Source organism: Macaca mulatta, chromosome 2 (assembly GCF_049350105.2).
Source record: "Macaca mulatta isolate MMU2019108-1 chromosome 2, T2T-MMU8v2.0, whole genome shotgun sequence".
Classification (NCBI taxonomy): Eukaryota; Metazoa; Chordata; class Mammalia; order Primates; family Cercopithecidae; genus Macaca; species Macaca mulatta.
Window position 1 is genome coordinate 117266843 of NC_133407.1, and position 14939 is coordinate 117281781.

At 46.4% G+C, this 14939-nt stretch overlaps 1 protein-coding gene and 1 long non-coding RNA gene across 6 annotated transcripts in view; one reads left to right on the top strand and one right to left on the bottom strand.

Annotated features, from left to right (window-relative positions):
- The window catches only part of CACNA1D (calcium voltage-gated channel subunit alpha1 D), a 327158-nt gene that overhangs the window by 201297 nt on the left and 110922 nt on the right, over positions 1–14939 (top strand). For all 5 annotated transcript variants that reach the window (XM_028844237.2, XM_028844248.2, XM_028844250.2 and 2 more), the window contains one exon: positions 13723–13892. In XM_028844237.2, the coding sequence (XP_028700070.1) occupies positions 13723–13892 (170 nt within the window). The remainder of the gene's footprint in view (positions 1–13722; positions 13893–14939) is intronic.
- On the bottom strand, positions 1496–5007 carry LOC144339248 (uncharacterized). The gene is made up of 2 exons (XR_013414073.1): positions 4068–5007; positions 1496–2496 (listed from the first exon to the last, which is right to left on the bottom strand). It is a non-coding gene; the product is annotated as an uncharacterized LOC144339248 (long non-coding RNA).

A 14939-nucleotide genomic window follows, 5' to 3' on the forward strand; every position in this document is an offset into this window, starting at 1 on the left:
ACACTGGCCTGGTTGTGACCTCCTTCTCGGAGGTGGTTTCTGTGAGCTGGAAAAGTCATCTCATTTGCAGTCCGGATGTTTACCTGCGCTTCTCTCCAGGGCCCCACATCCTTCCAAGACCTGGCGAGGCACTTGGTGCATTAACCTGATTTCTCTAAGGCTGATTGTCATGAGTTTGGTTTTGGGTTCAGAGATAAAACATTAATCCACCCTGAACCCATCATTCCCTCGAATGATGGATTCCTTCTGCTTTAAAATAAATCTTGGTTTAAGTTGCCTGCTGGCAGCTTTGGGCCTCTGAGTCCTGGAGACCCTTACTGCATCTGAAGGATTTTAAGTCAGTGGGTGAGAGCACACCACCTGCCGAGAGGTGTAGTGTCCCCAGAGGCCCACCTATCCTTGAGTCATGAGCTATTACTTACCAACAGACCCACAGACACATGTCAAGAATTCCAGGGCCCAGTGTGGATTCCAGCAGCTGCACTCTCTCCCCCTTCGGCTATCAGTCAAGGATGTTTTAGCATCAAATCTGTACCTATCAGTATGCCCTAGGAGCACAGCAGAGGGTTGGCAAGTCAGAGGGCCTCACCCGAGGAAGCTGGGCTCCAGTTGGGCATTGAAGGATGGACAGGATTCGTTAGGATGGTAAAGAAAAGAAGCAAGTTGTCAGGAGAGTGGGACCTGGTGCCTCCTGCCTGTTGGAACCAGTGAGTGCAATGGTGAGGCTGCCAGGGTGCTCCGTGCTGGCTGGTGAGCAGTGGGCAGGGCGGATGTGGAGTTGGGAATACCCACTGAGGGAGGCAGGGTTGGTTTTTTTTCTTTAGGCTGTGGGAGCCGTCAGAGTGTTTGAAATAAGGTGATGGTTGACAGCTGTGCCTGGAAGGTAAAGCTGGCACCTCCCAGAGTGTAGTGGAGTTAGGAGAGCCCGGGGGCTGGGGGCTGCAGGGATGGGGTCTGCGCGGAGGTGCAGAAGTGGAGATGGAAGGTACAGATGTGGTAGTTTGTTGTGGCTCGTGCCTCTCAGAAGAGGTCTCTGGATTTTGATTGTCAAGTCTGGGGATGTGGATTGTATGAGAGAATTTTTCTTTTTTCTTTTCTTTTAAAAATATTTTTTACAGAAACAGGTCTTGCTGTGTCACTCAGGCTGCAGTGCAATGGTGTGATCATAGCTCATTGCAGCCTCAAATTTCTGGGCTTAAGCAATCCTCCTCCTTCACCCTCCCAAGTAGCTGGGACTGCAGGCATATGCCACCATGCCCAGCTAATTTTTAAAATATTTTTTGTAGAAACAGGATCTCTCTATGTTGCCTGGCTGGTCTCGGGTTCTGGCCTCAAGCTATCCTCCTGCCTTGGCTTCTCAAAGCCCTGGGATTACAGGCATGAGCCACTGCACCCGGCCAGAATTTTTTTTATTGCTTACAATTTTGTGCTTTATTCAGTTTATTTTAATCTTCTCCACTACTTTGATGGGGTAAGTGTTCTTTGCCTCAGTTTACAGATGAGGAAATCAAGACTCAGGGAGGCTTATCAATTTTCTCAAAATTTACACAGCTAGTAAGTAGTTAAACTAGGAATTAAATCTAAATCTATCTGTCTCCAGAGCCCAAGCTCTATGCTTTAGCCTTTTTAAATGTTTTTCTCTTCCTGAGATTAGTTACCCAATGCTGAGTGGAACAATGGGATACAGAGGCTTCAGAGAAATTGGTTTATTTTTCCTCCTGAATCTGCTTGTGGACAAGTCTCATTCGAGCTCAGGTGGTCCTTTTGAGTCCTGTTGCTGGAGGATCGATTGAGCGATCCCTCTCAATCCCTGAGCCCGGCCCTGGGATGTGGTGCTCTGCCCCTTGTTCTCCGTCAGCTAAGTCTGGGTGCTCAGGGAAGGCACTTCCCACCCACCACGCCTTTCAGTGGGCACTCCCACTGCGGCGGGGAGCTACTCTATCCCTCTCCCCTCTCGATGCGGCTCACAGGGTGGCTTGCGTGGCCTGCGAGAGGGATTTGGGCTGAGTTTCCTACAGTGACTGCTTTGGGGATCTGCCAGTAGGGGGTTCCATTTCAGCCCCTTCCTTGGGTCCACATTGCTACTCCACAGTGGGAACCCCTAGCAGCTCTGAACAGCAGATCCAGCCTGGAGCTCATTCTGGCGGTGTAACCAGGCCCTTCACACAGCAGACTGTGTTGCCCTGCCGTTGCTGGTGCCTTCAGACGTGTTCATTTTAGGTGGTTCTGCCACCCTCCCAAGCCAGACTTCATGTGCACATCTTCCTTAGTTTTTCTTGGGAAACTGGAATCTGACAAGTCTAGCAGGGTGTGTTTATGAAGTGACTTCTTAAGTAACGGTATTTGAAACCTGTCATGAAGATATGTGATGATATTGGTTTGGCTCACATGATTAAGTGATCTCTTTCATTCAGAGAGTGATGGCAGACAAGAGAGCCCATGGTTTTGAAGAAGAATACCTCCTTTTTTTTTTTTTTTTTGAGATGGAATCTTGTTCTTGGAGTGCAATGGTGTGATCTCAGCTCACTGCAGCCTCTGCCTCCTGGGTTCAAGAGATTCTCCTTCCTCAGCCTCCCGAGTAGCTGGGATTACAGACACACACCACCATGCCCGGCTAATTTTTGTATTTTTAGTAGAAACAGAGTTTCCCCATGTTGGCCAGGCTGGTGTTGAACTCCTGACCTCAGGTGATCTGCCTGCCTTGGCCTCCCAATTGAAGAATACCTCTTAAAACACGTTTAAGTTTTAAAAAGATTGAAACAAAGTCTGTAACTTTTAGCATGCAACCTTCATGGATTCTCATCATTGGGAAAAATTTTCTACTAGAAGCATTGGCATGTCTTTGGTAGCCATGGAAACTAACCCTTCAAAGAGAGAGAAGCTCTTGTGTCCTCAAAACAAGGAGATACAGTGAAAGGAAGGCATATTTCATACTCAGATGCCTGAAATACTTTATTTCTGTGTGTGTATATATATGTATATATGTGTATATGTTATATATATGTGTGTGTGTGTGTATATATATATATTTAAGGCTTATACAAGACTCCTTGTTTTTGTTTTTGTTTATCAGTGGCACAATGGGTATAGTTTTAGGTGATGGAAGTTACATATGCACTGTGGCCAAATACCCAGTACAAAGCCCAAACTTGCACATCTTTAATCCTCATTAATGTAAAACCCATGCTTGTGAAAGCAATTATTTAGATGATTTTTATCAAGCAACTGCTAATGACCGGGGTTTGTGATAAGGAACCAGTATACAAAGACAAGACAGACACAGGCCCTCCTTCACAGAGCTTACAGTCTGGTAAGTAAAAGAAAATAGTGAATAATCAGTTGCAGGACTGTGAAATAAATTCTACAAAAGCGGAGTTCTAATCTGGGGGACTCTAAGGTAGAGAAAAATCTTTATGTCCTGAGCCAGCTGAGTGGGATGGTATCTGGAAGAGCACGAAGGGTCATGCAGGGAACAGCATGCACAGTGGCCTCGTGTGGAAGAAGCTCCATGCCTTGGAGGAACTGAGTGGACTTTAGGATGGCTGGCGTCCAGAGTTCAAGGGGGAAGAGGTCAGAAAGGAGGCAGGAGAGATCTGACATGACCAGATAGATGGTGCATTCCTTCACTCCATCCCTACCGCACTCTCCTGCTCAGGGCAAGTGCCACATGTAAACAGTTAGGTTTGGTCTGTGCAGGGTGGCCCAGCTGCTAATTCCTGTGTTCTGTTCATGGCAGATAACTCAACCTAGTTATTAAAAGCTAGGAAACACCAACTGTGAAAATGATTCATCCTCCCAAAAGATGAAAACTGTTTTAAATATCATCACAGTCTTTTATGTCAATGAAAGCATCAAGAACACTGGCCGGGCACAGTGGCTCACGCCTGTATTCCCAGCACTTTGGGAGGCTGAGGCGGGTGGATCCCTTGAGACCAGAAGTTTGAGACGCCCTGGCCAACATAGAGAAACCCTGTCTACTAAAAATACAAAAAATTAGCTGGACATGGTAGCACACACACCTGTAATTCCAGCTGCTTGAGAGGCTGAGGCACAAGAATCACTTGAACCCAGGAGGTGGAGGTTGTGCCACTGCACTCCAGCCTGGGCAACAGAGCCCAGGCCCTGTCTCAAAAATAAAAGTAAAAATAGAAATGTGATTATCAGATGTTTTTCCTCAACATATTTTGTTGTGTAAACAAGGGCCCCCCATTTTCTCATCCTTTTTGCCCACCAGCAGTTCCCATGCATTTCTTGGCAGCTGTGTTTCATGACTGCTGCTGGAGAATACTGTCCCAGGCCAGCTGCCTTCCCCTGACTGATATCACCTGCAAAGGAGCAGGTCTTATTTATGGGGTGCTGCATTCCTAATCCCTCCCCACCCCACTCTGCCTATTGGTCTCATGCAGAGGGAACATCCTTTGGCGATCACCAGCTTTTCATGGTTGAGGGAAAACTGGAACAAATACAATGCTTTTGATGAACTATGAGCTGAGACAGTGCCAATGATTAAAAATTTTTTAATTGTGAAACATCACACATTGCTGTTAATTATTTTTGTTTACAAAATTCCTAGTTTCCTTGAACAGAAACTGAACCTTTGTGCTTTCTAAGAAATTTAAACAAAAAGGTTCTTTGAATCAAACTACGTTTTCGTTCTGTTTCATTTCCTTTATGTCTGCGTAGAAGAAATAATTTAGGTCTAAAGAAGGCTGGACTCCCCTGATAAAAATCAGTGGGTTACTTCTTCAACTTCCCCCTTCTCTTTGCCTTTTTAAGTGTTGCCTTTGTTTTTTTCTGAATTTCTGAGCCTTCTGTTTTACTAAAAATTTGAGTCCCTAGTGATTTTCTTGGCAGTTTTCAATGAAGGTTGTGTTGTTTTTTGTTTTGTTTCAAGGGTTGGTTTTTTTTTTTTTGGCATGTGTGTGTAAATATCAAACTGTTTTGTTTGTTTAAATTTTATGTGGGCCTAATTAAAACAGATAGCATTGCAACCCAAGAAAAAAAAAATCCTATATCTAAATCAAGATGACTTCCAGTGGCCCATTTATTTTATGGGGCGTTTAAGAAATAAAAGTTCCCACAGCAAACTGTGTGTGTCCTCTTGCATCTGCGGCAGTCCCATTCCACCTGCACCTCCGTCTGTGTGTGATGGCTGGCTGCAGCCTGGGCATGCTGTCTCCAGTACTGCTGGCTGAGCCAGGGGTCCCAGAGATCAGGATGTCAGGGCCTGTAAATCCTGTGGTATGTCAGTGTCTGGTGGCCTCTCTGCAGAACATGGGGCATGTGCCCAGCCCGTGGGGGCTCCACTGGGGCTCCTGAGACGGAGGCTGGCTGGTTCTGGGGCGGGGGGTTCTCTCCCTGGAGTGGTGCTTACTGAGTGGGAGTGAGGGACAGCAGGTGGAGAGATGAGCGGAAAGGGGGCTGTCACCTTTCTCTATTCCTGAGCTGGGGCTCTCAGGGAATATCAGAGTACAGTAATGAGCAGAGCTATGCTTTCTGCTCTGCCCTCCCTCCCTGGTCCTGACTCATGACTTCCCCATGAGTCACAGCCCCAGGGAAGGGACATGGGGTTTGCAGCCTGGTTAGTAACCCTGTTGTCCTGTTGACTGGGCGTAGATGTGGGGCCAGCAACAATGCCTCGTTGAGCCTCCGTGTTGGCCTTTGTGAAATGGATGTGAAATTCCTCCTCCTGCCTCTTACACTGAGGTTGTGAACAGCTCTGGGGGCAGTGATTGTAAAGACATTTGCAGGACTCCAGGAACAATCTAAATAAATGAGGGGCTTTTTTTCTGTTATTATTAGAGAAGGGGACATGGTAGAGACTCAGGCCATTTCGCCCAAACCCATTTACCCCAGCCATGCAGGCTCATCTTCTGCTGAAGCTGCTGTTGGTTATTGCTGGGACCCTGGGCGATGCAGTCACAGGTGAAGGACTGCATATGGTGGTGTGGGCTCAGGCTGTGCTTGTTTCAGAGACGACTTCGGCTTGTTCTGCTGTGTTGGTCTGTTCTGTCTAAAGGGGCTGGATGAGTATGGGGCGCATACCATTGTTCTGCCGTCAGAGCCCTCTGCAGCCATTTCTCATGAACTCACTCAGCCCTTCTGCTTCTTGGGTGTCATTGCCACCAAACTACTTGGCTGCCAGGTCCAAGAGGGTGCCAGGCTGTTGCCCAGGGAAAGAAATAGACAACAAAAAAGGGGCCAAGTCACAGCAGTCAGGTCCCCATGGAGGAGGCACTGGGGAGGCTGGAGTCGCAGCAGCAGTTGAAAGGTCGTTAGAACGTGCTGTGATCTGGTGTCGCTGCTGAGTCATTAGTCCATCTCTACTGAGGATCCCTGTCTGGGGAAGTTGCTATGTCACAGGGCAACTGTGCTGAAATCAGTTGTCTTATTTCAAAACTTGTGCCTGTGCCCTGAGGCCCTCAGCAGGCATGCTTCTTCCTCATATGGCAGCCCTTTGGATACTGGGGACCAGCCTCTCTTCTCCATCCCTCCTCCTGCTCTGCCCAGCCTGTCCTCCTTCCCTGAACAGGTGGACAAGAAATGTTCATGTGGCAGATGGGGTGTCACGGGGCCCTGACAAGGAAGGTCCACATGTGGGGCGATGATGACACTGGTGTGCTAGACCCAGGGGACTGGTGTGGAAAGGGCAGAGGTGACAGTGACCGTAGCATGGTGGTGGTTGGGGGTCAGCGACAGGCCTCATAGGTGTTTTTCCAAATAGTCATGTAAGAAAGTTGGGGCTTCATGAGAAGTGTGTTTTGACCACATTTGTATTGATGTTAAATCCAGCCCATCACCCAGGGCTTACTGAATGTCTCTGGTCTTCCTCACCACCATTTTCTTCTTATTTTCATTTTCTCTTCACACATAACCCCTGCCAAAGCTGATAAGAGTCGTATCAAATTTCTGTCGGTTCCTCCTTGCCTACAGAGAAGCAATCCAGCTTCCTTAGTTTTGTATTGAAGCCCCTTCCTGGACTGACAGGAAGCCTGTTTTGTTTTTGTTTTTTTGTTTGTTTGTTTTTGAGACAAGGTCTCTCTCTGTCACCCAGGCTGCAGTGCAGTGGTACAATCACAGCTCACTGCAGCCTCAACCTCCCAGGCTCAGGTGATCCTCCTGCCTCAGCCTCCTGAGTAGCTGAGACTGCAGGTGCGTGCCATTTCACTTGGCTAACTTAAAAAAAGAGTATTTTGTAGAGAGGGGGTCTCACTCTGTTGCCCAGGCTGGTCTTGAACTCCTGGCCTCAAGCCATCCTCCCACCATCACCTCCCAAAATGTTGGTATTTCAGGCATGAGCCACTGTGTCTGGCCTTGTAGCCTGGTTTTGATCCTCATCCTCCTGGTGTCTACTCTCCCTTTCCTCTGCTCCTGCTTTTCCTTCCAGGCATCGTGTTGAGGTGCTCAGGGTAGATTCAGCAGCTGCATGGCCTTGTGTGTCCAAGTGCTGTGAGCCTCAGTGTCTATACAAGAGGGTGATAGCAGCCCCTGCCTCACCATAGTCACTCACCAGTGGGGATGGGGTAAGGTGTTGCTCTGGGCTCTGGTTAGGATGCGATGCTCAGGGGGCCACCTGGGGTAGGAGACACATGTATTCATGTTTTGGTGCTCAATGAGTAGAGTTTTCTGGTGAATTAGAGGCAGGCAGAATGCATTTGGATGGGGTAAGCCAGAGAATGTCACCAAAAGCATGAGACTTGGGCTTGGTCTTGAAAGATGCACTGGATTCAAAGATGGGAGAAGGCTGCTCAGGTGGATGGAATTCTGCAGACAAAAGCTCAGAGGGTTGTAGAATTGAGAAGAGTGTGGCCAGAGTATAAGGTGTGCATTTACGGGATGGGTGAATAAGACTGGAATAGCACTTGGGAGAAGGCTGGAAGGCCTTGAGTGGCAGGCAGAAGCATCTGACCTTGATCCTTGAGGGAGGCAACGAGGAGCTGTGAGGCATTTTGAGTAGGATGCCACCAGGGGGAAGTCTGGGTCTGCAGTAGTCACCTGGAGCAGGGAGGGAAGCAAGCTCTGATGAAATGCTCTGGCCACAGGTCCTGTGGCTGCCCGGGGAATGGGTGTGTGCAGACTGGCCTACATAAGACACTTCGCAGCTGTCCTGTTAGGCTGTTAGGGAGATTCCTTACTGAGTAATTGCTTCTCAACCAGGAGATACAAGGGAATATCTTAATGACCTAGAGATAGAAGATCTACCACATGAGGCCTGAACACAATAAGGGAAAATGGCGAGCTGACGGTGGAGGCTGTTCCAGATGATATGTCTAGGTTTGGGCGCACTCATTTCATGCTTCTGGGCGATCCCAGCAGTCATGGGCTTTCTGTCCTATAGGGGCATATTCTGGCCTCCTGAAGGAGTAGGAGTAGGGCTTGTTTTGTTAGATACAATTTTTTGTACATAGCCTTCCTGCATGCCTATATAAAGTGTCACCAAGGGGAAATAGAAACATGGGAAGAAATACATGAGAAATGGACAACATTGTCCATTCCTGCCTGCAAGGAGCTTACAGTCTAACTGGTAAGCTGAAATGAATATGTAGCAACATGAATTTGAATTTGGTTAGTAGTAGAGTTATATCTTCTAAGCATTCAAATGTTTTCTATTTGGAAATAATTTCAAATATATAGAACAACTCCAAGAATAGAAATAGCACAGTGAATAATCCATGTACCCCTTTCTCCAGTTTACCTAATATTAAATTTTACCTCATTTACTTTTTCATTTGTTGTCTATCCATAAGGGATGTGGACTGATTTTTAAAAATATGTTATAATTTATTACTGTCCTTAGTTATTTCAGTGCTCAGATTTCCTAAGATTTGGCTAGTAGGAGCTACTTCTCTAGCTCCTGTATCCTTATGATATATCTCCATAATGTGTTTTGGTTTGTTTTTGTTTTTGAGCACTTCCTGATTTTCTTCATCTTGTACCTACCCTACCCTTGCTCTGGAATCACCCACTTCTCCAAAGTCCCCTGGTTCCTTTTAATAGGGAATGTTATTAAAGACCAAGATGTGGGTGCCAGGTGTGCTTGTACCTGCCAGAGCATCTTTGCTTCTAAATCCTTTCAACAGAGAGAACTAGGAAGTATATGCATTTGTTTACACATATTCGTACACATACTTACATTGATACATATACTCACATATCAACCTCTTAAAAATCAGACATTGGAAATCAGACTTTAAAATAAACAACTTTTAGAAATCATCAGTTCACACCTATACCTTCAATTCCAGTCTGTCCCCAGAGGGTTCTTCTCTGTTCCATGTTTCTGTGTCCCTCCTTCCACAGCGAGAACTCTGGCTCCCAGCAACATTAGCACATGTACTCACTCGCTAAATCCTGTAATATGTCTAAGATAGTTTCAGAATGGTCTCATCCACATCACTACAAAAAACAAAGCTACTAAAAGGAGTTCAGCGTTTGTTTGCAGTTCATCCCTCACTCCAATCCTGCCGAAGACTGGGAGCATATCATCAAATATTCTTGAGCTATTTGAATTAGTTTTGTCTTTCTCCTTCAGTCTGGTTATGGTATTCATTGAATTACGGATTTGTTTATTTCAATTCACTTTCAGTTTAGGGGTATTTTCCCTTCATCTCATCCTTATTGACTTAATTTAAACAAATTTAAGGTGAAGAACATTAACATGGTTCCCAAAGTCAAAACTATAGAAAGAGATATACTTGAGTGTCACTCCAACCTTGATTCCTTTGGCCTAATTCATACCCATCCCTTGTTTTCTGCTCTTTTAGATACATCCAAGAGAAATATGCATATTTGATTTCCCAGTTTTTTGTATGCAAAGGGTAGCACACCATATATATATATATATATATATGTATATATATGTGTATATATATATGTGTGTGTGTGTATATATATGTGTATATATATATATATATATTTTTTTTTTTTCGGTCCAGGCACTTCTTATTTATCTTTTGATCAGACACGCCATAACCAAAATTCTGATTTGGAACAAGAAGGCTCCTAGCATATAACAGTTGTCGGATTTTTAGTTACTTGCAAAAGTCTGTTGGTTTCTACCAATAGCTTTATTAAATAAGCTTTGTAAAACAATCTGTTAGTGATAGGGTTCTTAGAATATGAAGAATTCTTTTGCAAAGTGGAGTGACTTTTTTCGATCATTGCGAAGTTTCATAGAAGGTGCCTCAGACTTGAGGTGTGATTTTCAGGATCAGAGGGTCGGTTGTGATGGGAATGGGTTATCCTCAGCTGAGCAGATAGTGTACAGGATTGGCAGTGGGTTTGCCGGCTCGTTGTGGTCACTCTGAGCCTTGGGACCCATGTGTCCTTCTGTGTGTTTCCCAATCCTGACGGTTTTGTGGCAGCTTAGAGCCCATTCACAGCTAGTGCTAATTTTTCTCCCTTTGATATTTGAGAAAGCTCTTCCATTTGCCTTTTAAATTTCTCTCTTATGTCTGGATTCAACAACTATTATACATTTGAACTTCACGTTGATACCGCTCTTTGTGTTTTCAAAGCCTCATCTTACTGAATGTCTTGCTTAATTCCTGTGAAACAGCAGAACGGGTATTGTTGTGTCTGTTTGGAAGGGAGGAAACTGAAGCTCAGAACACAACAGTGACAGAGCTAGGACTAGAAGCCAGATCTTCAGACGAAGAGCCTGGAGTGGTGTAGGAGGGCCAAGGCTTTATCTGTGTTTATCACAGGGACTCCACCTCCCTGCCCCCTTCCTCCAAACTGCCCTGTGGCCAACAGATTTCTGCTGCATAAACCTCACCTCTGTCCACATCAATAATTATTACCTTCCTGCTAAGTATTCAGCCATTCAGAACTGTCTGAAATCAGTTCAGAGGGTCTATATCAGCAGCTTTGTTATATGAGCTCTTGTGACAGTGACCATCATTGTGAGTGGGCCATAAACCAGGACTTGGCAGGGTTTTTTACTCTTAGGAATTTTAGTCAGAGTAGAGTTTTACTTATGCCTGCTTAACCGTGTCCCAGCAGCTGAAAATGTGCCACAATGATGCAACTTGTTAGATATGGGATTTTTATATTTGTAATGTTAAAAATGCATAAAATATTACAAAAAATTACGAAGATAGTAAAAGAGTTACCCTGAGAAGCTTAAGGACATTATACATTATAAAATGTATACAATTATACATTATAAAATGTATATAATTATATAATTATACATTATAAAATGTATATAATGTATGTAATTATATGCATTATAAGATGAATGTCCTTAAGCTTCTCAGGGTAACTCTTTTACTATCTTCATAATTTTTTCCCAAGAACCCATATATGATATGGACCCAAAGTAAGAATACCTTGTTTGTATGTAACCATCTGAATTTAGTATGCTAAGTTCAGAATCAAAACATGCAAACAGATTTGTACTAGGATACTTTTTTGGTGAATAATAAAACCAAAGGTCCACTTTTCTTTGAGGTGTATTTAAGAAAACAGTTTATATAATTCATTTTCCTGAAGACACGTGACATTCCAAGCCCTCTTATTGATGCTCAGGGATGTGATTCTGGATTGAGTGTGACTTTTTCAGAGTTCAGAGAGTCATTTGGTGAATTTACCTAGAGCTGAGTTACGCATTTCCCATGTGTTGGGAATCCCTGGAGGCCTAGAAACCCCAGACAGTTCTCAGGCTGTGGTATGTGTGAACAGTGAGACACTGAGTCCTTCTTTGAGACAACAGGTGTTCTTTGGGCTGGGAGGTCAGAGCACATGTCTGGGCTCAGATCGGCTCCTGCTCTCCTCTAGATCCACAAAGCCTGGCCTCCTTCCTTATTCACAGGGGATAGAGTGGAGACAGACAGCCCTAACAGGACCAAGGATAGGTTCCAGGGAGTCTGAAAAGTGGGGTGATTTAGGATCAATGAGAGGGATCCTATTTTTTTCTTTTTCTTTCTTTCTCTCTCTCTCTTTCTTTCTCTCTTTCTCTTTCTTTCTCTCTCTCTCTCTTTCTTTCTCTCTCTCTATCTCTCTCTCGCCCAGGCTGGAGTACAATGGCGCAATCTCAGCTCACCACAACCTCCACCTGAGTGGGATTCTTTCTAATTGTGGGCAGAGGGTGGCACTTGGTGAGGATTCCAGTTTCTTATCTGAAGTATTGACGTCACTGGGTGTGCAAGCATCTGTTCAGCCCCTCGACAGCCTAGAGTTAAGGGAGAGGTGTGAATATGGGGTTAGTTTGTTGTTGTTGTCTTTTGGAGATAGAGTCTCACTCTGTTGCCCAGGCTGGAATGCAGTGGCACGAACTTGGCTCACTGCAACCTCTGCCTCCCAGGTTCAAGCAATTCTTCTGCCTCCGCCTCCCAAGTAGCTGGGATTACAGGCGTGTACCACCATGCCCAGCTAATTTTTATATTTTAATAGAGACAGGGTTTTGCCATGTTGGCCAGGCTGGTCTTGAACTCACGACCTCATGATCCGCCCACCTTGGGTTCCCAAAGTGCTGGGATTACAGGTGTGAGCCACCGCGCCTGGCTGGAGTTAGCTTTATGAAAGCAGGTCACTTCCCTGTTCGTTGGTTGGGTTAGGTTGGGTTGGGTTATTGAGGTAGGACCCTGAACAAGACACGCTGGCTTTGACTCGGAACGAAGGCAAGAAGGCAGACAGAAGTAACCTGTGTCGGAATCTCAAGGTCTGTGTGCAGAAACTGCATTGCTGTAACCTCACCTGCTTCCTTAGCAGCTTTTAAGTGTACTTACTAAATCTCTAACTCACATATCTTGGCTCCTGTAACAACTCACGGTTGGAGATGCAGATGGTTCCTCGCATATAAAAATTGGGTAATCGTCTGCCTGACTCTCAGGCTTGCCTGAGTGAGTGTGGGGTTTTGTATATATGCATAGATAGAGGCTTGCACACATGGTGGAAAGTAGCGTCAACACCCCACAGTTGGGAACATTTACCTGTCTGCCAGAGCCTTTCCAGGGCAGGTGTTCCTATAAATGGGCAGCAAATCATATGCCTCTTCCCCTCCTGCAGGGAAGACTTTTGGGGAAGACTATGACAAGTAGCAAGGGTGAAGAAAAACAGTAATGCTTCATCAGTCCTCAAGTTCCCATCTGGGAAGGGAGAACTGGGTTGTGGGGCGGGGGTGGGGGACTGCCCTGACTCCATCCACTGCTCTGGCCCAAACCTGCAGGTGATGGGTAGAGGAGCCTAGTGTGGGCACCAGCAAGGACTGCTGCCCGCTCAGAGCTCTTGGTTTGGACAAAAGGGGTAGCACACAATATTAATGCAAAGTTTGTCCAAAAGCATTGAAGAAGCCCTAAACGTGGTACTCTTTGACCACAGCTTGGCCTACTTGGCTCCCTCCTCTTTGAGGAGGCTCTGGGGAAGGTGGGGCATCTCTGAGTTCAGGCCCCTCGTTGGGGGGTGTCAGAGGCCCACTATGACAGCACATGGTGTTTTGGGCCCAGGCCCCTTGGGATCGCTGTCATCTGAGGGGAGTTCATTTTCTAAGAAATGATGCATGTGTGTTGGTGTGGGCTCTGCGACGCTGACCCCCACGGTCTTGCTTGAGAAGACACTGTCTTCTGTCCTGTCCAAGTGTGTGGCTCCATAGCTGTGCTCATGTGACTGTACTCAGTGCTGTGTGTCCTGCCACAAGACTGTTGTGCAGCAGGGCAGTGGCTCAGGATGCAGGTCCCCAAGGATGTCCTGATATGTGCTTGTCCTCTTTGCCTCCTTCAGAGAATTCTCAAAGGAAAGAGAGAAGGCAAAAGCACGGGGAGATTTCCAGAAGCTCCGGGAGAAGCAGCAGCTGGAGGAGGATCTAAAGGGCTACTTGGATTGGATCACCCAAGCTGAGGACATCGATCCCGAGAACGAGGAAGAAGGAGGAGAGGAAGGCAAACGAAATAGTATGTAGCGCCTTTCCTGCCCCTGGCTAGACAGACCCAGTGTGCGGTTCAGACGCCTGGCAGCAGGCCTTCCTTGACTTTGACCCAGGCTGCGAGTGGGACGGCCTCCTCCCAGCCATCTGGTCCCTTCTGCCTGCACACATCACGGAGAGAGCAGGCGCATTGGCGCTGACTCTGGATTTCTGCCTGAGGTTTGGGGGTTAGAGTTGTATTTGGTAAGGTGGGCCAAGGAGGATCCGACGGACCCACCGTTGGCCTGGGAAATTCAGTAAGCGCATTTCTGAGTGGGCACAGGGGTGATGAGACGTGTATTCTTGCACCACAGGAGAGGAAGCTGTGGTTTCCCTCACCTCAAAGTGAACAGTGTTATTGGACAAGAATTTGAAGTGCAGGGTTCCTCTTGACTCCTATTCTTAGGCCACCTGACATGGCTCCTACATGTGCTATTCATATGAAGCCATATGCTTAGCCCATCAGGGACTAGGAGGAAACCAACTCACCGTTCTAGGCAGGTGTTAAGGGGCATGTGAGTCAGTGACAGCTGCTTTGCAGCCCAACCACCGACACCCCACACTGTGACACTAAGCACCCTAGAGCACTTTCTGCAGGAGGCAAGGCCTGAGAACTCAGTCAGTCACTGAAATTAATTGTCAACCACAGTGTCTCTTTCACTGCATACTTTTCCCACAGATGTGCTCTTATTCTTTCTGGGGACCTCTGTGCCTTGGGTCAGAGTGGAAACTGGAATCCAGCAATGCATTTGACTGAGATGTCTGTGACTTGCCACAGATCTGGAAGAGTTGGATAGGAAGGACCGAGAACATACTTCAAAGGCACATGTCCATTGAGAGGCCTGGGGACCCGAGGCCGGCCCTACATTGTAGAAGACGGCCGAGCAAGTCCCTGCTTGAGCAGGGTGCCTTGCATGTTTTGCTGTCAGCAAGGCCTGTTGCTGGGTACAGGGGAAACCCGGAGCTGGAGAGGATGTGGAGCGCTGCCTCCTAGGGAGAGACAGGGCTGCTCACACTAAATGCAGCCCTGGGGAGC